Source organism: Cygnus olor, chromosome 15, assembly GCF_009769625.2.
Source record: "Cygnus olor isolate bCygOlo1 chromosome 15, bCygOlo1.pri.v2, whole genome shotgun sequence".
NCBI classification, from domain to species: domain Eukaryota; kingdom Metazoa; phylum Chordata; class Aves; order Anseriformes; family Anatidae; genus Cygnus; species Cygnus olor.
In genome coordinates this window covers 11,822,324-11,845,306 of record NC_049183.1, presented here as the reverse complement: position 1 = coordinate 11,845,306, position 22,983 = coordinate 11,822,324, and the positions used below count along the sequence as shown (strand labels likewise).

The 22,983-nt window shown below is 46.1% G+C and overlaps 1 protein-coding gene across 3 annotated transcripts in view; it reads left to right on the top strand.

The window, feature by feature from the left end:
* Nucleotides 1-22,983, top strand: part of ADAP1 (ArfGAP with dual PH domains 1) — a 60,149-nt gene that overhangs the window by 5,177 nt on the left and 31,989 nt on the right. For 2 of the 3 annotated variants that reach the window (XM_040574693.1, XM_040574692.1), the window contains exons 2-4: nt 7,281-7,411; nt 9,171-9,262; nt 18,750-18,832. In XM_040574693.1, coding sequence (XP_040430627.1) covers nt 7,281-7,411; nt 9,171-9,262; nt 18,750-18,832 — 306 coding nt within the window. The remainder of the gene's footprint in view (nt 1-7,280; nt 7,412-9,170; nt 9,263-18,749; nt 18,833-22,983) is intronic. The other variant, XM_040574694.1, reaches the window with a different exon arrangement.

The following is a 22,983-nucleotide window of genomic DNA, read 5'->3' as shown; positions in this document are numbered from 1 at the left end:
GCCCTTACGCTCTCCTGTGTTGAAGTCAGGGTCCCAGATGTCATTTTGGGCCGTGTTTGTTTTGGTGGGTTTAAAGACGTGCTTTCACAATGAAGACAGCATGGTAAATGCAGCCTTAAGTGCAAACTGAGCGATCGCTCTGAATTACTGGTGTGTAATAGCTCTCAATGTATTAGAATAATCTTTTTTTCTTCAAGACTAATGTGGCAATTCAGTGCTTTTTTTCCCCCCTAAACGATTCTTTGTCTCAGGCAATCTTTCCACACGTCAGGAGAGCGATGGTTATCTCAGGGCATAACAAGACCTTGAGTATTTCTCCCTTTACTCCATTTTTCTGTAACTTACGGTTGTGTTTCCACAGAGCGAGAGTCATTTTACATTGTGGGGGACAGTGAGGCTCTGATGACAGAAGTGGAAATCCCATCAAAGTATCCTGCAGTTTAAACCCTATAGTAGTTTACATGGCTTTTTTTTCCTCTCTCTTTTTTAATTATTATTTTCATCTTTCTTATTTGGGTTGGATTACTGGGGACCTGGACCCTGGAAGGAGTAAGGGAAACATCGGCCTTTCTGTGCATGGGGCTCAGGTGGGGTGAAACAGAGAAGGAACAGAGGGTGAGCGATAGAGGGGAGCCTTATATCAGAGGGCTTTTGTGCTGCAAAACTGAGTGGATTTGGTATTTTGGTGTAGTGGTATATATAAAAGCCTGAGGGTGGGTGGCATTCGGCTGAGGGGGTTATAAACGCCTTCCTGCAGCCCCAGCATCCTCTTGTTTCTAAAGCAGGTGAAGCTTTTCCAATCCCTTGCTTTCATGAAATAAGGGCGGTGATTCGAGGAAAACACACAAGTGCCAGGCATGGCTTGATTCCTCCTGGGTTAAGGAGGGCACTGAGAAGATCTGATCTCAAGCCTCTCCATCCCGTATCCGCTCCCCAGTCCTAAAAACACAGATTTGGAAGGCAGGTGACTGAGTCATCGGGTCCTGTCTCGTACTGTCATCCGCAGTGACATCTTCTCATCCCCTCCGTGGAGCGATGGGGCTCTGCCGTGGAGCTCGTTCTCTCTTTTTGCCCCCACCACCTCCCACTGGAAAGCTGTTCCAGAGCTTTGCTGCTCTAATGGCGTGAAACGGTCTTTTCATTTTCAAGCTAAAAGCGGAAACTTGTTCCCGCACCTCCATTGTCCTCCAACTTAAAGAGTTCTTTTTCTTCCCAGGAATTTGCCAGCTCTTCTCCCTTGGCATAAACAGAGTGGAGGGAAAGAAGGGGGGAAAAAGTCCTGTGGCCATTGTATTTAGCCACGTTCTGCAGGGAAAGGGAACATTTTCAGACAAAGGATGTGTAATGTGACGGTGCTATCTGTCCTTTCCCGATGCCCAGGCTTGCAGCAGTGCTGTGGGTTGCAGGCAGCAAGCAGAGGGGGCTGCTGAGACCTGACAGCTGAATCAAAAGACCTTGGCAACTTTAGTGCCTTCACTGAAAAATGTTCCTACTTAACGAGGAGTGTTGGTGGGAGGCTGTTTGGCTTCAGTTTTAATGTCTTTTATTGTTATTTTTAAACATGCATGGCCAGGGCCTGTTTATTAACCTCCTAATCCTTTCCCAAAGTAAATAGCGACAGAACTTCAGTGCTGAACATGGGCTTCTCCTGACTGTGGTATTTAGCAAATCAACAGCAGCCGAGTGGCAAGCAGAAAGGGCTTTGCTTGCGTTGACTGCACTAAAACTCACACCAGTGATTACATCTCCTATCACAGGGCACAAGTTACCTTTCTTGCGCAGGGTAAAAAGAGGTTTTGCCTACCTGCAGAGGTTCTCTTCTCCCCTCTGATAAGTCTTTATCACCTCAAACAGGGGAAGGAAGTCAGAAATACGTGTGGAAGCCCCATCCCGGTAAAAGACTGGCTCCAGCTCAGCCAGTGTAGCTGGGATGCAGCCCCACAGCTTATGGCCCAGGCCATCGTTCGCGTGCTGGAGCCAGTGGCGTGAGCTGGCGGATGCGTTTCTGGGGCGCTGCAATGCGTTGGCCACGTTCTTGCGGATGTTTGTCTTGGTCAGCACTGGTGCAATAACTAGCTTAAGGCAAAAGGTGGAGGGGGACATGTGGGTGAATTTTGTGACTCAGTTCTTGCTCTTGTCTCGTGGCTATTTTGAGCCTATTACTTCTCTACTTCATGGGGGTTTTACTCAGGTTGATGGCATTTAGGGCTTTTCAAAGTGGAACCTTGTTTTTATAGCCAGGGTACTGGAAAGATTGGTTGAAAAAAATATATGCCACTGCCATCCCACCTCCAATCTTCTCTACTCTCCTTTTGGTTTGTATAAATTATCTTATCTTGGTTCTCATTTATTATTTTTGGGGGTTCAGCCCTAGTTTTTTCCTCTGTGGGCCATTCCTACACTTAGTAACGTTGAGTTGAAGCTGCAGAGTTCATTTGCTGTATGCTGGGTTTTCCTGGGCCTTGTGGTGGCCCCAGGAGGCTGGTCAGGGAAGTTAATTTCTGAATTTAGCTGTGTTGCCCAAGTGTTTCAGTTTTGCTTTGGATGCTTCTCTAATCTCTGACTGTGCCTTCCCTTTCAGATGAACAAGATATGAAAATGTCACCCCAATGTCCTTATCTTGACTTTAGTTTAGCTTTATCTATTTATTGTTTTTAAATGAAGTTGCATCATGTTTTTATTTTTAAAGTCATTATAATCTATTTACAAGTGACTAAAAATCTCTACTGCTTTGTGCAGTGAAAGCTTTCTAGAGCAAGCATTCTGGAGCAGTGATGCTGAAGGATAAGAGACTTACTGCACTTAAAAGACTTCATTTGGTTTAATGTTCCCTTTGTTCCTTGTTAGTCTTTATTCCTTTTGGCTTGGCATAATGGAATAAAGTCATTTGTGTGGAACTTAGGAACAGCAGAGAGTTTTCATTAGGCTTCACTGCTGTTTGCTTGACACTCTGGAGGCTTAGAAAAAATCATCTTTTTTTGGGCAGGGCCCAAGTGGTGACTAGTGCACCAAAATGGCAATATATCATAATCTGGAAGAGTGAAGAGTGCGTGGCAGTGACTGCATTTGCTGGATCAAAACAAATGAAGTGGCTTAAATAAAGTTACTGAAATCCCCAGGAGTCCAGGGCGCTCCAGCCATTGAGGTATCTAGCAGCAAGGTGATCTTCAGGTGGCTGCAAAGACTCCAGTTGGCTGCTACTCATGCTACGTCTGCTGATGATCACTGCTCTGCAGAAGCATCTCTCCACTGGCCGTGCAGTAGGGAAAGTCAGTTCCCTTAACCTAAAAGGTGCCACCAGTTCTTCCCCAAACTTCCTTTCCCAGTTGTGTAGAGACATGGATTTAGTCAGATGGTTGATAAAATGTTGTCTTGTCTCAGAGTCTATGTTAGTGCAGTCATTTGAAGTGTTGAAGCCTGCTATTATGCCAAAATTGAAGATCTCTGTCATTATCTGCCATGAGCTGAGGATTTTTCATGTCTTTTGTGCTGGAGAGCAGAAACAAAGACAGAGGGGCAGTGATGTGCTTTGGGGAAGGCTGTAGCTGCTGCGTGCTTTATGAAGGACTTTAAAAAAGCATCCCTGCAGAACTGGGTGCACACCCTGGCCAGCTGCCTGTGGATCTGCCACCAGCTTCTGCGGATCTGTGCGTGCAGTGGCTTTGTAGCTGGATTTCTCTGAAAACTGTGTCACAAGCACGCGGGGCAGGCTGTGGGGCATGAGTGCAAGGGGGAAGTGGCCTTGGCAGAGACCTCCGGAAGATGGAGAAAAGGGAATCCTCCGCCCTCCTTCCTGCCCAGGGGCAGCGCAGTGACGCAGAGTCACAGGGATGCACCAGCCTGGGGGCTTGCATGGACCATAACCCCTTGGCTTGTTCAGAAAATTAGAAATTTGCTAATAAATTATTTTACCAGTTACACTTCGGAGAGATTTCCCTCAGTATGTCAGTTGGTTTGGGGGATTTCACTACTTAACGATTTTTTTGGAGGGGTCTTACTCAACTCCTGAGGCTTTTCGATCCCTTCTCCATAAGGTTCTCTTTGGTGCTAAAAACCATTGGCAAATTCGTGTAGTTCTGGGCTGCAGCTCTCGCAGGGAAGCAGGCCACAAAGAGCCAAGCATGTACAGCTCTTACATCCCCCCCCCCGCCGCACACACACACCCCACATCCCCCTTGCTGTGTGATTTTTGGATTGAAGAGTTATATATTGTTAAAGCACGTAGAACAACAGACAGGAAGTTGCTATTAATGTACGGCAGCAGCGCAAACTGCCCGGTGTCAGGTTCGGTAAGTGCAGTTAAATGTGCAGCTCTTCTGCGGTGCTCCCCTACATGCACGGCGTGTGATGCTGCCGTTTGATGGAAACGGAGCTCAGAGCTGAGTAAAAGAAGAAATGCTGTAAGAAGGGTGACCAGGAGGAAAGGGCAGGTGTGGTTTTATCGAATGAGCTGAGATTATCCCTTCTAAGAGTTGGGTCTTGACACCACTGGCTCTGCGGTCTCCATCTCTTTTCTGAACACACGTATGGGCTCCTGTGTGTAGCCCAACTTTTGCTTTCTTAATTAAACACAGCTTGATATTGTGTGGAGTGGGGGGGATATAAGTTTAAGATTCTGGCCTAAAGAAAATACTGTTGGTGTTAGGAGAATGTCGTAAAGCCCCTTTTGTGGATAAAGCTTACTGCTTAAGGTGCTGTTAGCCCATGTTGAAAAGATGTGGCTTGGGTATGAGTTGGCTCAGTGTCCTTCAGACCTGACATCACCTCTGTCTGAGCCCAGGGATATTTTTACAGGGTGTTACCGAAACAGATCTTCACCCCTGTCTTGAGGAATATCTGACGTCTCCTAGTCCCGTAGCACACATCAGTGTAGGTGGTGAAGGGCTTACTTCTTTGAGAGGACTTGGAAACATGAAGCTGCAGACAGTATAAAGAAATCTACCTATGTGCGTAAGATAAAACTGTTAACGTAAAACAAGTGTTGAAGCTCCTGATTAAATCCCACAGAAGCCAATGCATGCTTTGATACATGTTTCCCTGAGACAGGTGCTGCTGCAATCAGATATCAGTGCTCTGGGAAGGCTTGAAGTGTGATTATTGTGTAGCAGCGTGGCTGAGCACATGGTGCTGCTGACTGCACTAGCTCCTGACTCACAGACTTTGCTACTGCCACCTCCTCTTCCTCACTGCTGCTGTCATTTGCTGCTCTGTGGTCACCCCATCCCACAGACCCTCTCACCATCCCTCGTGCCTGATCCCTCTCTGCCATCAGACCTTTACCATGGCCATTTTGACCCTCTCTGCTTGCTGCAGCATGACTTCAGCAGGCTTTGTGTTGAACTATGCTTGAAGATAGACCTATAACTCACAGCTAGAGATGAGGATGGGGATTGTGATGAGCTCCATGTGCTCCTTTTTGCCTATTTTTTTGTTTCTTTTTACAACTGAACCAGCTTTTGGGTTTGTAAGGCAGCTCCTGGACTGCCATAGGACAGTGGTGCTGCAGTGTATATAATTCTTGATTCTTGTTGCAAGCCTATAATTCAGTACCTGGCAGCAGCTATTGTAATAGGGGTGCCTGTCTGCTGAGTGCTTCTTTTGTGATGTGAAGGAGAGTCAGCCCCAGGTGAGCATCCAGGGATCTGGGCCGATGGCACAGAGCACCCTCTGCCCTCACTGGTATTGCTGGATGCTGGTGGCGCTTGGTTCCTGCTGCAGTAGGCTTAGGTTGACTTGCACGTTTTTTTATTTACCATGCTTGAACTGTAGTGGTTGGAGTCCTGCGTGAGGATGGGAGGCCACATGAAATACTCAAAAACACCTTTATGTCTGGCTGCTAGTCCCCTGTGATGTGGCTGCTGGCTCTGTGGGACTTGCAGCAACTTGGGAATTCGGTCTTCTCTCCAGGGTGGACACCTAGCTGCATCCCGTGGGGCTGCTCACTTAGCTCATGATTTTATAGCTGAACACAACCAGGGAACTGGATTTGTCCCCTCCGTGGTGTGCTGGGGTCTGGTGGCCGTCCCCACGGGCAGGGGCTGGCAGCAGGCCTTGGCTGCCCGCCCAGAAGAGCTGTGGTGCCCCGCGCCACCCTGCTCCCTGCTGCACTGACACGGCCAGGCCGTACCCATGTGTGAGGAGAACGTGCATTCCCCTGCTGTTACAAATAACTGCTGCTCCGTGAGGAGCAAGTGTTCAGCAAATTACTGTGGGGAAATAAACAAATGATGGTGGTTTGTGAGGAAGCAAGGCCTGCCCTCATTGCTCGGTGGCGGCCTAGGCCTCGGCGGCCCCCAGGCCTGTGTTGGTGTGGGGAGGATGAGGCGAGCGGCCCATGCTGGGAGCAGTTCTCCACAGGGAGGAGGCGGAGGAGCCACCATCAGTTGTGTGATGGTTTTGTGGCTGGCTTGGCGACTTGTCAGGGAGCTCTTTCTTCTGGGGTGCAGCTGGAATGGCAGGCGCTGACATTTGCTGGTCAGGGTTCAAACAAAGAGGCCTGTATTGGCATTATTGGTGATGAGAGATGCCGCTGGATGCGTCCTGCCCTCCGCTGCTTCGTGTCTGCGTTTTGGGCACTGCCTCTGGTGGCTGGCAGCAACTCTCCTGAGGAGGAATTTGGAGACGAGGGACGTGTGTTTAAAGTGCTTTGTGTGAGACGTCAGCTCAGGGCTGTAAACAGCGTGTGGTTTTGCTCAGAGAAAGCACAGAGCTGCCACCAGCAGCCTTTTTCCATTAAGGCGAGGGCTGGAAACCCTCCTGGCTCAGAGGCCTTTTCTGCCGTGCAGCCACGACTGTGGGAGGAAAGTCTGTGTGCTGCATTTCCACTGTAAAAAACAATAAATAAAGTAAGAACTGTCAAAGTAGAGAAGCAGCATAAGGGTTTCCCTGAGCTGCTTGATTTATAGGGAAGTTTTGCTCCACACAGGGCTCGTTGGGTGGGATTTGCTGGTGAAGGGTAGACATTTTGTTCTTCGTGTGAGTGTGGATTGACTTCTGGGGTTCTTGGGCACATGCAGTTGTCTGTGTATTGGGTTTCTGTGAATAACTGCTGCAGCTGAGATTGCAGTCCTGTTAATTATTAGTGTAACTGGCATAACTGTTAATTTAAACTAACATAAACCTTTTTCTTGTATGTTTACTTGATGCCTTTACAATCAGGGAACTCAGCCCTGGTGACTCCTTACCTCCCCTGCCATCCCCTGTCCTGGCCACCTCTCCTGCCTCCCATGCTGAATTTAATAGACCAGCCAAGTGCAATTTTCTTTCCGTTTTTCTTTCAGATCCGGACTGGGCGTCCCATAGCCTAGGGATCTTCATCTGTTTGAATTGTTCAGGAATCCATCGCAACATTCCACAAGTCAGCAAAGTGAAGTCTGTCCGTCTGGATGACTGGGATGATGCTCAAGTGGAGGTACATGCGTCTCGGGCTTGAAATGTCAGTGAGCTTGGGTCATTGTTTTACATCACTGATCTAAATGCCACCTACCCTCCAGCTTCCTCACCAGCAAAGCCGTAAAACCAAGTCCTCTCTAAAGATACTACAGCAAATGTGATCCCAGGAAACTAAATTCCTCAATGCGGGAATGAGATTTGTGGTGCTGTACTTATGAGATCTGGTTGAAAAATGGAATAACCATTTCATGAAGAAGTTGGGAGGATTTCCCCTACCCCTATAAAATATCATTAAAATAGTGTGTAGAAATTATTAATTATAAATGGACTGTCTCCGTTTTCTCACATTACCTCCAGCTGTAGTCTGCCATTCCTGCCCAGCTCAGCTGTTTCTGACTTTCTTCCACTTAGCATTGAAAGCTTTTAAACTCAGTGTCCTGAAGAACTGAACCCTTGCAACATAAATTCTCTGTATTTATACAACACACCTGAATAGATTTGGATGATGTTGCTAAAACCAACCAGGAAACCTATGTGCTTTGACTGTCGTTATCTTTAAAGGCATTGAGAATGCTAACAGTCATTGATTTTTATCTTATTTTGTAGATTTGAGGTTTTTCTGAAAGCCACAGCTCTCAGTCATGTGTTTTATGAGGAAAATAGGCTTTTGTTTTGCATGGGCTTTCCCTTCCCTGATTTTTTTTTGAGTAGACTCTGTATGTAAACTCAAGAACCTTCAAAACATGAAAGTAATAAAAAAAAAAAAAGTGCTTAGAAATAATAAAATAAAAGCTTAGCTGCTTGTTCTGCTTGTGTGCTTGGCATTTGATACAAGGCAAAACACATTTAGCATGGGCTGTATGGGAGGAGATGTTTTTCTTAGGCTTGTAAAGTGACTTTCATTAAATAAAATAACATCTATGAATAGGAAAAGATGTGGTTTTGTTTGCAGTGTGTTCAGCTAGCCGTTTTTATAAGAGGTCAGGAGGAAAGAAGGGCTGTCAGGGCAGATAATTTTATTTATTTTTTTAATATACTTCAAGCTCCTTTTTGAGGTTGTTGGCATGGCTTTGCAAAAATAAAATTATCCTTTTACAAGCGATGTGTTCCTCACCAAAGCAAACAGCATAGGTCATATTGTCAGGTTATTACCTTGCTGGAGCCATCTCTGGGAGCCATCACATTCCTATGCCTGCAGGTGGGACATGCCACTGTGTGCTGCCTTCTGCTGTCATGGGGACCAGTGGAAATTGTGCACGTGTGACTGGGTTGCGCACCCATCCCCAGCACTGCATTAAGCAGATTCTCTCAGGCAGTGGGATGTGATAATATTCAGGGCAGTCCCTGCCCAGTAGGGTGGCCTGGCTCCTAGGAGGGACAGCAGCCCAAATGACTGAAATGATCTGATGGGATTTTCTATCCTACAGCAAATCTGTAGCAAAAAAAACCCCACCCTGATAGTATTAAGCAGACTGCTGTGGGATATTGAGCACGGACAGTTTTAGCTCCTTTTTCACCTCTGTGCCCTGTCTCTGAAATGCCAGGCTGGATCAGAGATGTAATATCTGTATAGTCAGAGTGTCGACGGGTCTCCAGGGCTAATTTCTGAGGCTTGGTTTGCAGGCACAGCCTTTACAGCATCCCTTCTGCACACAGAGAAACCTTTTAATAAATGAACACAGGTCCCATCCCACTTAGTTTATTACTCTGTAGAAACAAAGGAGGACAAGAGGAAATAGCATTAAAATTTCTTATTTTTTTTCTCTTCTCTTTTACAGTTTATGGCTGCAAATGGAAACAATGTAGCAAAAGCAAAATATGAATCAAAAATGCCACCGTTTTATTACAAGCCAACATTTCTTGACTGTCAGTAAGTAAATACCTTTGCTGGTAAACAACATTTGTTTGTTTGTGCAGCTGCAGCCTCTGTAATGTTTTAGTTTTAGCATGATGCATTTTTTCCGCTGCAGAGGGGAGTTTCATTTATAGAAGGCCCTGAAAATCTTTGTTCTTCTGAACGCATATGGTAGAGTTTATACCACGCGTGGGATCTTATTTAATAAGTCCGGTTGAGATGATGCAGAGAAGTCAATAGTTTGTCTGTTCCCCAGACTCTTCCAGGTTCCTAGGGCTACAGAAATGCCAATTTCTACCCATCGATTTCTGCCTTTTCAAATAGCCCTTCTGCATCAAAACATAGCTCGTTTATCTGATATATGAGAGGCTATGTTACTTGTAATACAGAAATGCTGGGTTTTAGTGCCAAAATGGTGGATTTTTTTCCTTTCTTTTTTTTCCCTCTTGACATGACAAATAATCTCCTCCATGGGGACAAGCAAAAAGATATTGTATCCCTTACCGTGTAGCGTAAACCTCCATCGTAAGCTGGGGCAGACTTTACAGACCACTGCAGCCGAGCAGACAGAACGTGTTGTACTGGCCAGGGAGCAAGGAGAGGATGAACAAGTGGTGTTTGTTCTGCAGGATTGTTTTCTAGGGCCTGATCCTGCCGTGTACCAAGGGAGTTTTAAATGTATGTGAAAACGGTCTTTGCAGAACCTTCTCTGGAGGGCATAAATTCCAGAGCCAGCCAGTATTTTAGTATTAGCAAACTGGTGAGTAGTAGCCCTGAGATTGCTGCTTGAACTGCTGTCACCAGTGAACAGGAGGTTTTGTTCAGCACCGTGTTATGGAAATGCCTGGTCTGTATATGAGGCTCTGAAATGCATTCAGACATTAAGAGGTGCCTAAAATTGAAATATTGGAAGCATTTGTAGGACTCCCTCTGTGAGATGCTAGCCTTTGAGTAGGAAGGCTCTGCTGTGTTCCCCAAATCTGAAATCACACCAAAAGTGAGCCAAAGGGTTCACAAGAGTCTCCGCTCATTTTCAAGGTGACTTTATATTCTTAATCCTATATTTGTCTTCCTATATCATGCAAAAAGCCTTTGTAGAAAAGAAAGAAGAGGGCACCCGTTGTCCCTGTGAAGTATATTGGTGGTGCATCCATTACCCACTACTCAACAATGCCCAAATGCTAAATCTGGGAAGGCCCAGGTGTGAACAGCACTGCCTGGCCTTACAATAACAGAAATCGTTCATTTGTGCACAGTTGGCAGATCTCGGTTTTGATCTTAAAATGGCTTCTGGCAACAACTTCCGCAGTGCCTGCAACTGCAGGAGTGATTTGAGGGTTGGCCAAGCCACTGTGTGTTGTGGAGAAGCATGCTCTGAGTGTGGCGTGGTTATCTTGCCAGGATTATTTTTCTCAAGAAAAACGTCTCAGTGCCTTACCTCTCCTCGTGCTCCAACACCTGCGCTTTGTGGGAGAGAGCCCAAGGAGGAGCTGCCAGGAAGGGGCTTCCAGCCAGAGCAGTCCCGCAGTCTCTGTGGTGTGTAGTGTTCATCCTGGGGAGCAGACAATGCAAATTCAGCTCAACGTGGCAGCACCATTGTTTATTTTTTTCTCTATTTTGGAGGAAAAAATAGCTTCAGCAAAAGTGACTTTTCTTTCCTTTTTAACTCTGCCTCTCCCAAGAAGGAGAGAGGAAAGAGCCCACGTTTGTTTGACCATGTGGGGAGGTTGGGACCTTTCTGTTCCCACCTTGAATGGACGCTCCTGGGTCCTGACTAGAGGAAGGTGGGGGAAGATGGTTCACCACTAGAATAAGTGGGGTTTCTTGGGGCTCAGAAGTGCTTGTGTGGGTGAGGATCTGAAAGGTCAGGGCTATGACTTCGTAAGGACTCGTGATGGAAAAAAGATGCCTCGAACTGGGCAGCTGGAGGAGATGGAGGGGACTTGCTTTGTGACAGTCAAGGACAAGACCTGCCTTCTGCCTGTCTGTGCTCAGGTGACAGGATTGCTGTTCTGCCTAGCACTGGCCTCCCCACCCAGATGGAGGGATGAGAAGACCTGTCCTGACCCGGCTGCCTGCTTTCCTACGGGCTCTGGCATGCCATTAGCCCACCCAGCTCCATGCACAAAAGCCTGCCTCTGTCTCCCCAGGGCAGATGTATCCCATTGCTGCAGGGCCTGGTGGCCTCAGGTTTCTTATGATGCATGTCTCAACATCCCCATGAGGGCTGTGGTGCCCCTTGCAGATGCTTCTAGCATCCTTGTCATCCCTGTGCATCCACTGCTTCATGGATCCTGCTGAGTAAATAGATTGCACTTCCTAAGATGGTGCATCTACAAAAGGAAAATTGCTGCTTATTTCTCTTTTGCTTCTCCGTGGAGCTGGGTTTAAACCAAAAATCTACAGTCTTTTGGCAGAGCATTACTCATGCTTGTTTCCCTTGTCTTCTCCTTAGCGTCTCCTTGATGTAAAGAAGAAAAAGTGTGCTGCAAGCTCGCCGTGCTACCCAAATGTCAGGAGGAGTTGCTAGCTATGCCAGCAGCAACTGTGACGTGGATGCTGTCCTTGATAACCAGACAGCTCTCATGGACTGCTGCGGTCCTGAGAGGGCCCAGTACCACATTTGTGTCGCTGAGATCCAAAATCCCAGCAGTTGGTTGTGCTGTTTTCAGACTTGCTTGTACTTGGGATATTAAGGATGGTCTTCACCTAGTGGTGCTTCTCCTAGCAGTGACAGCGCTGGGGGAGTTTGTCTCCCTGTGTCTCAAAACAACCTGCAAGCTGTAGATTTAGATGGAGATGCATCCCACTGGCTTCACTGGACGCTGTGGGCGTTTGGCAGTGCTGGAGGTCAGCACACCTCTGAGGCAGCTGTGCCCTCCTGCACTGGAGGGCAGCTACTGAACAGAAAAGAGCCAGAAATGGCAGAGGCTCCTGCCCAACTGATCCTCGCTAACTGCAGCTCCTGATGCTAAACTCAGGGGTATGATCAGATTTTAACCTCCTTCAACTGACAAGCTGCAAAATAATTGCATTGAGCATAATGGGAGTGAAATGTGTATGCAACCCATACCGAAGGGTTTTTGTTCCATTTCACGTCTCGGTTAAATTCAATTAGGTGATGGCGTGCCAGCCCTAGCTGCTGTCGTGTCCTTTTGGGGCCATCCGACCTGTGCTGCATGTTGTGAGGTGGCTGTGAACTGCGCCTAGCTCCCCTCACAGCGGTCAGGCTGCGAGCACGCGGAAGCTGGCCCTGCTGCTCAGCCAGCTTTCAGACCACAAGCGTTTTCATCCCTTCTGCTGCTGGGCTGGCAGAAATGACTGTGGCTCGTTCTGAGCTCACTTAGTTTGGCTTCCTTTGATAATGCAGCATGGGCTTTGCTTCTGCTGTATTTTTCTTTCATCCTGTGGTGCTGTTGCGCTCCGGGGAGCTTTGCCGAGCAGTGGCTGAGCTCCAACCACAGCCCCGTAAAAGCAGTCTCCGAGATCACGTTGACCCTGCTGGGGTGGCTGCTCAATCTGCAGCCCTTCCCGGATGCCTGGTGGAGATGTACGTGGCCAGGCTTATAACCTGCAAGTTACAAGGGGGGCTAAGGTTTTGTTGTTGTTGTTTCTTTATTTAAGGCTTTTAATTTTGTTCTTAATTAGGAGGCAATGCTAGTCCTCCTGCAAGCTGCTGCTTCTGGGACGGTTTGTCTGCTCTGTGCTTGTAACTTGCGAATATTTTGCACAGGGACAATTTTCAGCCTGCATGCCCGAGTTTCAGAGCTGAGCCTGAAGTTCTGCTCGTGTAGGTGCTCTCTGCAATAGCAAGATGGATGTGATCCCTTGCAGCAGCAGGTCTTGTTCACACACTGTGCTGCTGTACAAACAGCTGTGGGTATGTCGTGTGTTGGGGATGTTTTGAGGGCGATATGCAAGGTTGTATTTTTCTTTCTCTGGTCAGAGGCTCCCTCTGCCTTTCAGTAGATAAATGCTAGCAAAGATCAGGGGAGCTCTGCCTTGTAAAGGGGTGTGTATTTAGCTATCTCCCTGCCTTGCTGCATCCACATCACTGCAGCAGCACGAGCTGTTCCCAGCTCGCAGCCCTGGGTAGCATGGCCATGGCTAACACCTCCAGCCACCGCTAGCGCCACGCTGTTGTGTGCCAACCTGCGTTCTGCAGCATCTGGAGGTTTTGATGCTTCTAATTACAACGCCCTGTGTTGGATGGCTGCGGTGGCTGGGCATGCTTTGTAGAAGCCGCTCTCAAGCTCAGCACGTCAGGATGCTGACATAAGAGCCATAAGGACAGGCTGTTCACTCATTTTAGTCTTTTCTTTGGGAATCCCTCTGCCTTGGTTGCTTGAAGAATTGCAAAGTTCAGAACGAGAGGGAAGAAGTGCTCTGGAGCCAGCTTGTCCTTTTTTCTACTTGCCTGTAATGTTGCTTCGTTCCTTGGAAAATATGTGGTGTTTGCTTGCTGCATCTGGCTTCTGCATCCTCCAGAAACCCCATTGTGGCTTCCTGGCTCTGTCAGAAACTTGGCAGTGGTTACAGAAGTTGGAGGAGTGCTCTGGAATTGCCCAGGGAAATTTTACCAGCTGTGCACAGGAGAAAAAAAAACAAAACAAAACAAAAAAAAAAAAACAGACCAAACAACAAAAAAATCCATTCTGCCCTCTCCTTTCATCTTCCATCTGCCAACAGCTTGGCCCATGCAGCGGGAGCAGTGAGCAGAGCAGCCAAGTTTTGTACATCTGGGGAGTCCCTGAGGCTGAAAAGAATACCAGACCCTGCTCCTGCACCAGCACAGCGCTGACCCAAAGAGTGTTGGGTGAGGAACTTAAACCACAAAATCACTCTTTGGATGGTCATGAGTGATCTTGTTCCAGCTCTGTGTGCTGGCAGCAGATTGAGAGCTGTACCAGTAGAGTTTCCTGGGGTGGATACAGTGCAAGCACAGGGTAAAAGTGAAGGAAAAAGGCCTTCTTCAGCCACATGCTTGACAGAAAGCTCTTAGAAGATGGAGACAAGCTCTTGCTGGGCTTTTGCGATGCTGGAAGTACGTCCGTGTCCCTGCCCAATACTTAACAGTGGTTCATGTTGCTTACTTGCTTGATTCAGTAACATAGAGCATCATACATTTGGTCTTCATGCAAAACACTTAAATATACTGACTGTACAGTGCACTTAAGTGCCTTGGTAGGAAAAACGGAGCAGTATGGGTTGTGCTGGGTAGTTGCCTCATCTGGAATGAGGTGAGGCATCAGTCAGAGAAAGGATGTATCCCAGTAAGGCTTAATGATATAAGGTTGAGCATTTTGCTCCAGCTCCCACTTATTGGTCAGATTCTTCAGATCTTATATCCATGGCTTTCAAAAAGTGCCTTGATGTCTTGGGTATAAAGATCTCGAGGTATTGCAGCACAGCCTCTCAGAGACTGGCTGCTCATTGGTTCCCGAGTGCTGGAGCCTCCTGTGATGGCTTGAGTCACGTTCAACTCCCCTTGCACTGGTAAGGCTCAGAAATAGTGAAAGCTGTCTTACCCCATAGGAAAAGGTGCTGGAGCAGGATGTGAAGCTGGAAGGGCTTTTAGTCTACGCTGCAATGGCTGCCCTTGCACTGTATGAGCAAAAATTTGGACTCAGACTTAAAATTTCATTAAAACAGAGTTTTGACAGAAACTTGGCATAGCCGTGTCCACAGAATTGCCTTTGAAAAAGCATTTTTAATTTTTTCCTGGACAAACCTCTGACAAGCTCCAGATGCTGCAGATTTGGGTTTCGGAAAAGACGTTCCTGGATGACGTTCTTTAGTCTTTGTCTGGTTTGGTGGCTTACAAGGACATCACCAGAAGACTGATGGTTGCTCTTCAATGGCTTTTGGGCCGCTTACAGCTCTGGCTGGGGCTTCTTGACTGGCCTACGTGTCCAAAAAGCTGCAGCAGCTATGCAGCCCCTGTGGTGGGTGCACCATAGAGCATCCTAGGAAAGCCAGCCCTGCTGAAGGTCTTGTTTAACAATAAATTGGAGACTGTAAACTTGGCTGACCAGCACTCCTGTGTGGAGCACAGTGAGGCCATGCAGCCACAGTTTGATATCAAACTGTTGGAACACAAGAACAGCCTGTGCTGTGCTGTTTTGTGCTCTGCAACAAAGGCTTTGAGTATGTGGGACCAAGATAAAGCTGTTCCACTGACTTCTTTTAAATCATTTCTTGCTGATCCTTTGGCAGGGGCCACGCACTTTCGTGTGGGTGGCCAGGCAAGCAAACAAGTACCTACGATGAGATTTGGAGGTGTTGGTGTTGGCAGTGTGTTGTTGGCCTCCGGATCCACTGCCTCCTTGGTGCCACGCAGTCCTGCTCCGTTCAGTGGGCAGCTACTATTCTGTTGGAAATGTAATCTTTCCCTATTTTTTTTTCCTTTGCTCCCAGGTTTTCATCCTGGTAATTACAAAGAGCTTTGTTTTAATTGCCAAAACCATGACACATTCCCTGTAAGCAGCAGCCTGCCAGACTTTAGGTGGGCTGTTCAAGCTTTTGGACTTGATCCTGAAAGCTGTGCGTCTCCGCAGTTCAGGAATGATGGTTATATTTTTCTAACAAATACAAACTGCCTATTTGCTGCACATCCCATCACCAGAAATGCAATAAAATACCATAAGGCTACTGCTACAATCATTTCTGTTCACTGAGCGTTGAAATCAAAGGGGGCTTTGGATGTAGCGTCCTGTATTAGGCATGTGATATCTGACCTGGGTTATTTACGTACAAATTAACCTCAAGAAAAATACACTTCAACTAATAGCAGCAAATGTCTAAAAGCCCCCCGAAGGCATACTTAAAATGAAATGGAGATCAGTTCTGAAGTCTAATGGAAACAGTAGAGGGACTATATGGCTTAGGGACCTTTGGCTTGGCCCTGAGCTCTGATTGCTTTCAGATCCCGTAGATACTGAGACAAATTCCTGTTTAGATTCACGCAAGGATTGCCAGTGACACTAGGGTTTAACTCCAGACTCAAAAGCTTTTTTTTTTTTTTTTTTTGTGGCAGGATTGCCTCCGGTCCATGGTACTGAGTATGGTCAAGTCCCTGCTCAGCCTCTTAGTCTTCTGTAAGGAGAAGCTGGACTCCTCGCCGTCCTCCTTGGGCCTTTGTTTCAGTTTCTTTTGCTAGAGCTGTTCTGCTTTCTATAAATAATAACTGGAGCAGAAGCTGCAGCTGCCGGCCTTGCACCGAGTCGTCCTAACTGCGGGCTGCTCTTGGTGTAACTTGATTTTTGGGAAATTTATTGCTGAAAGAACCCGGGTTTGTGATGATGAAGAAGGAAGAAAGAACGTGTGAGGTGGTGGGAAGTTGTGTGAGCTGGGAACGCAGCGTGGCCAGTCTTATCTGCCATAGCACTTGCCACTGGAGCCACTTGTGGCCTGGCCCAAGTGCTGGGAGAGGTTACCGAGAGCTTTTTGCAGCTTCTCAGGACGTACACTTGGGCTAGGTGCCTCACGACTGATAAATCTGTGCTCTCTTGCACAACAGCTGTGGAGATACTGAACCACTGTCACTGACAGCATCACGGGAAATAAGTCATTGCAGAGCACTGTTCCCTAAGGCGTAAGACCAGCAGAGTGTATCTGTTGTAGTATTTGCATTATAGAGCAAGAGTGTTTTCCCATTGCTGCGCATGAACCTTATTTAAACATTTGCATTGGAAGGCTGACTTTCAGAGGCTCTGAACAGCTGCAGCTCCTGCTGAACCCACTGAAGTCAGCTGGAGCCGAGGGTGGTGTGAATTCTCTTCCTTATCGTTAAATTCCTAATTGTCTTGTTGAAAAGGTCCAAGTTTGGCTACAGTGACAGCAAGCTGTCTGCAGCGGCCAGGCTGGAAAATTGCACGAACAGAAACAAATTTAAGTACTAATGTTGATTTTGTTTGGTTAAGTTTCTGTAGCTTTCTTGATGAGCAGCAGAATACAGAAACAGGCCATTAAATTCTTCCTTCTGGGTCAACAACACTCTACATTTACAGTGTTGTAGGTATCGGATCGAGAAAGAGGATCCTGCTCAGCCCAGAAGACCCCCTTGCACACTTCTGCGAAGCCCATCTGAACCCCCCCCCCATGAAGGTCTGAGGATGGGTTATCCTCAGACTAGAGCGTGGCACAGGGTGGCAGCAGAAGGGAGATGGGTGTTTGCCTTCCGAGTTCACAGTGAAACTTGCAGATGTGTGTAACAACTAAAGATCAGTCCTGAAAACAGGAACAGAAGTGGGAAAGGCAGATTCAGTGCATTATTTCTGTTACAGCAGAGGCTCCCAGTTGAGTTTTGGATGCAGCGAAGCTGTGTTGCTCCCTGAGGCTTGTGGGAGAAGGGTGGGGAGATGAAACAATGGGTGGGATAAAATACATGTGATTATTTCCTTCTTTACTTCCAGGAAACCTATTACACCCACGGTTCTGTTTGAATAATATCTTGCAAATTTGATCTATTTGTTTGCTGTGGCCCCCAGATGAATTTTCACAAGCAATACTAGTACGCTTATCTTCTTCGAACATTTCTGGAATGTGTCTTGCTGGGAAGCTAGTGTTAAATTTGTGCGGTCAGCAAAAAAAAAAAAAAAGCGGAGATTCTTAAGCGTATCAACAGTTTTCGTTAGCGGGGTGTTGATGTGTTGAAGTGTGATGGGTTTTACAGAACACGCCTGATGCTGGGGGATCTTTTACTGTCGTCAGTGTAGGCCACTTCTAAATGTCTGCTGTGAAGCTGGGATGACACATGCCGTTATTTCCATGTGTTTCTGCCTGCTTGGGCTATTTAAGGTTCCTGTGCAATTAACAAAGCACAGTTAGAGCTGTTTGAAGCAATTGCTGTCTTATTCTAGATTTAAACTACTTATGTCCTTCATTAATTCCAGTACTCATGCTAAAATAAAATAACAAAAATATATTTATAATGTCTGGGTTGTTTATTCCTTTCTGGAAGTCTTGGTATCATTTTCAGCATGAAGAATAGAGGACTTCATAATAGACATGTTTTCCACCATGTGTCATAGATTTCTTTCTTAGGGTAAGCAGTCCAGGCTCTAAGTTTGAATGTACCAAGTTTCAGTTTTTGTATTGACAGTTTTAAGGCAAAGTTTTTTTCTCTTTTGTTTATTGTTTTTGTTGTTGTTGTTTTTTTGTTGTTGTTGTTCAATGATCCCATTTACTAAAGAATCCAGTCTGAGGAGCTTATGTTTAAAATTGTTCCTGTACTGAGGGAATTATGTGCAGAGGCTGATTGGGTGGGTGGAAGGAAATGGGCTATTTTGCTAAATCTGTAGGTCTTAGTAAATTTCCAATAAAATAAAACAATTGATTTGCTCTCTAACACAGTGGAAGAAGCCCTTGACTCCAAAGTGTGCAATTTAATTTTCAGAAGACTTTTAAATCACAGTTGTATTTTGATTGTAGAATTAACGATTATGGATTCTTCCTTAGTTTATCTTGGACCGTGTCTACTTTTTTTTTTCTTTTTTTCCAGACTGCTGCGGGAACAGTGGATCAGAGCCAAATACGAAAGGAAAGAATTCATTCACAGTGAGAAGCAGGAGCCTTATTCTGCAGGTAGTGAAAGAAACTTTTGGCAGATAAGTTTTTTGATGTCCAGCACCTTCCATTTTTCTTGTATCTGTTTATATTTTCTTTATATTGATTATTGCTTGTACGGCACTAAAGAGGAAGAGACAGTATGATTTTTTTGGACAAGATTTGGCCGGTGTTCCATGTATTTGATTGGGAATATTGGCAATGTCAATGCCTGATGGAAAGAAATGAGTTATCAGGAGTCTTTCTGTTGACTTCAATGGGCTATTCACCCACAGTCAGTAAAGTACCAGTGATTTTATTTCTGATAGCCGGAGACGTAAATGCACATTAAAATGGAGGTAAGGGTGTTTGTCTCATCACGGTGGCTTTTGCTGTGGAAAGATGAAGTAGGATTAATGACACAGTCTGGGTAATGGTCAGTAAGGGCCAGGTTCAGAGAATGAGTCAGTTTTCTTAAAGAAGGGCAGAGTTTAAGGAGGAGGTGCAGGGCTTGGCCGGGTTCCTTGTGCAGCTGCACCAGCATAAGGACTGGCACGAAAGCACATGAAATTAACTGGATACTTTTTTGCTATATGTAAGTGGCCTTTAATTTATTCTGCATATTAAGGAGTTGACACCAGCTATGTGCATGCATGACTCTGGGATAATTTTATTACCAAGAACCATGTTACAGATGAAAGGTTAAAATTCTATTTTCATTCTGCTTTTCAAGACTAATAACAAGCAGGTAGCTCCAGCAGTTTGCTGCTATTAAAACTTAAATTAAAATCTGATCTCATATAGTCTCAATTTATGTTTAGAGTCTTTCTGCTCCGCTTTTTTCTATATATGAAACCTGCACGTAATGTGCGTGCATGTGTGTGTGTTATCCATATTCATGCATAGTATGCTGCACATTTTAGGTTTTCCAAACAGTCTGCTGGAGTCGGACGTGTTGTATTAACGATAAATTGTTGGTTTCCTAGACAGATTTGGAATTTATCTGCCAGTATGTGTATAACGTTCACCCAGGAATAATGTTGCCATTTCATACCGTGCAACTTTTAGATATAAAAGCCCGGTTTCAACTGGGTACTTCAGGCAAATGCATCGTTTTAAGCACAATTACTCCTTTTGACTCCAAGAAGAGGGTGTACCTGGTTAGAGAGAAGTATGTTTCCGTGTTGTTTGGGCAGAAGGGCAGTGTGTTCTGAACTTCCTGAAAAATACCGTAGGAAGAGCTCAAACAGGAGTTTATTTTAGCATCGTATTTTGTAGCTGCTTTTCAGTAATGCTGTTGCGTAATATTTGACTGCGTGGTGAAGGGATAGGGTTTTCTCTCCTCTTTGAAGTTCAAACACCATTAACTGCAGAACATAAAAGAGAACATGGCAAGCCATTTTAAATGTACAACACTTGCGGGAGAAGGAGAGGCAAGGAAGGCAGGCTGATGGGCACCTTGTAGGTTGTGTACCATTTTTTTAGTTTTGTGTATTTTCTCTGAGAATTGTATCATCATCAAAATCCAACATGGGAGCTGTGTAAATTACCTTGGTGATGCTAACCAGGATGTCATCTGTTCATTCTTCTGGACAAAGCAGGGAGGTGGGGACCAAACTTCCAGTGCCAACTTACCCTTTCTGCTTCACCATAACAGCTCCTGAAGTGTGCTTGCATACCCGTGCTTCTGCCTGTGCCAAACCATGCTTCTTCTGCTGGACAGCGTGACGTAGCTCAGTTGAGGACACTGTTTTCAGTTCTCTGGCTGTTGCACTGAGATCAGTTGTTTCCCAGGGCCGTGGCTTGTGTTGTGTACGGTGCCGGATCACCAGGTTGCCAAGCTGGTGTGAACCAGTGCTATCAAGGAGCTTGTCTGAGCTATGCCATCCAAGGCAGGCTGGAGTTTGGCACTTGCAGAAGAAGCTCAGCCACATCACTCGTCCCTGCTCTGCCCTTATCACTGCTTGCAGGGAGTGATCCAGCTTAGCAGCTTGGAGGATGCGCCCTGTGTGGAGTGATCCTCATGTGCCTGCTCGTGCTGGGTTCAGCGCTGCTGGGAGCTGCAGAGCATCTGGGCAATTGCTTTCCATTCATGACCTCCTGAATGGGGATGCACTGGGGTGGGACTGATACAAGGATGCCCTCTTGCCCACCCCACACCCAGTTTGTGTCTCATTTAAATTTATGTATATCTCGCTTTCTCTCCGGTGTTGCCTTAGACCATTTTTTCTCACCATTCTGAATTCCCTGGAGGGGTGTTAGATTACCAATTTCTAAGCATGAAACATTTTGTTGCTAATAGAGGTGTCGGTATCCATTTTCTGTTGTTTGTTGGAAGATTTAATTCCATTTTACAATCCCAAGGGCAGTTTTGCATTCTGATATTTGCTCAACAATTGCATAGAAATAAGAAAATGCTATCTTTGAGCAGTTTTGAGTAACATCCTTTTCCAGGCAGCCTGACGAAACCCTAGTCAGAAATTCAGTGTTCTCATCTTCAGAAAGTCCTTTGGGGAGAGACTGCCTGGAGCCTGTAGATGCCAAGCAGAAGCTATCGCAGCCGAACTGACAGACCTTGGAGAAATGAGTCTCAGGACAGGAGTGTCAGATGTGCGGGTCAGCGCTGAGACAGTCACATGGGGGAGCCTGGCAGGGGGATGCGGCAGACTCGTTGGCTGCTGGTGAGAAGTATAAACAAGAGACACGAGTGTGGGATGCAGAGGCAATGCATAGCTCCAAAAGGCTTTGTATAGCCCCTGGACCAACAGGAAGCTGCCCTCTGTGGTGGGAAGTGATGTAAGGCAGCAGACAATGGAGTTGGGAAACACACACACCTTGTGTGAACAGAAATCCCTGGTGTGGGCAATGTTGAATGTTCAAGCAGGTTCTCAAGCCTCACCCCAGACAGGAGCAATGGCTGGAGATCCACGGCTCCTGCTTCAGATGTCTCCTCTCTGGGACACTCTATTACACCTGCAGTCGTGGCCATTTTCCCTTGGTACAAGATTCCTTATAAGAACTTCCACTGAAATTGTAGGGAGTTTCTTGCTCCCACAGGAAGCCTTTGGGTGTTAGCCCGTGCGCCACTGACAGCTGCAGCTTCCAGCTCCTGTGCCGTAGGTTAGTTTTTCAAACTCTGATGGTTTCATTCCTCTGAATGAGCCATCATTAATGAGTATGTTAGCACCATTGATTTTAGTGCAAGGAGTCAGTTTGAGTTCAGGTAGTGCAAGAAGATTAGTAAAACAGTGATTAAATGCTTCGGTGATCCACTATCGATTCTTAGATACACCCTTTTATACGTTTGAGCTCTTAATTCAACTGTAGTATTAGAGCTAAATAATCTGATCGTCCTAGACAGACTTCACGAGGCAAAACATTATTTACACCCCGGTAATCCTGATTAATGCTGTGGCTGTGTTCCTCATGCTACTGATACGTTTGTTGCGCAGTGGCATAGAATAATACTGATTTTAAGACCCACACATTAATGTGTTTGAGGGTGGTTTTATTCCTTCTGATAAATGAACTGACTCAATTACTGTCAGTCTCCAGCTAATTGTCCCCTCTCGGGGAGTTTAATGGGGCACAGGCACTGACTTCTGGAAGTGAAGGGTGGTATTAATTGCCGTCAAGTTCTGATCTGGAACTCGAGGCAGTTGAAAGATTTGTGTGATTGTTCTTTAAGAGCTTGGATGTTTTCCCCTGCTGTTGATTGGCAGCAGTTACGGCAATGCTTTCCAAATGTCGTGCTGAAAGTTAGTTCGTTTGGTTGCTTTTGATTACTCTTTATCAAATGGATTTATTTTAACCAAGGAAGGTGTGGAGGAAGTAGAACAGTGTTTTCAGAGCTGGAGCATTATGATAAATTGGTAAAGATGCAGCTGCTTTAATGTATCTCAGGCCACAGATGAGAAGGGGATGTGCCTGTGGCCAAGAGAAGAAAGCAAAAGGGAGGCGTCAGCTCCTGTAAGCCTGCCTTTGGCTTCTGATGGACCCTTCCCATTACCACCAAGGTGCAGGGAGATCTTTGGATCTTCACTTTAACATTAGCAAATGAAACTGCTTTACCTGGTGTTAAATCTCTTAATGATTGTCAGGAAAAAAAAATGGCGTAACTTTACAGTTTGGGTCGTGACAGCACTTACCCGTGGGCTGAGCATGGGAAGGGCAGTCAGAGAGAGCTAATG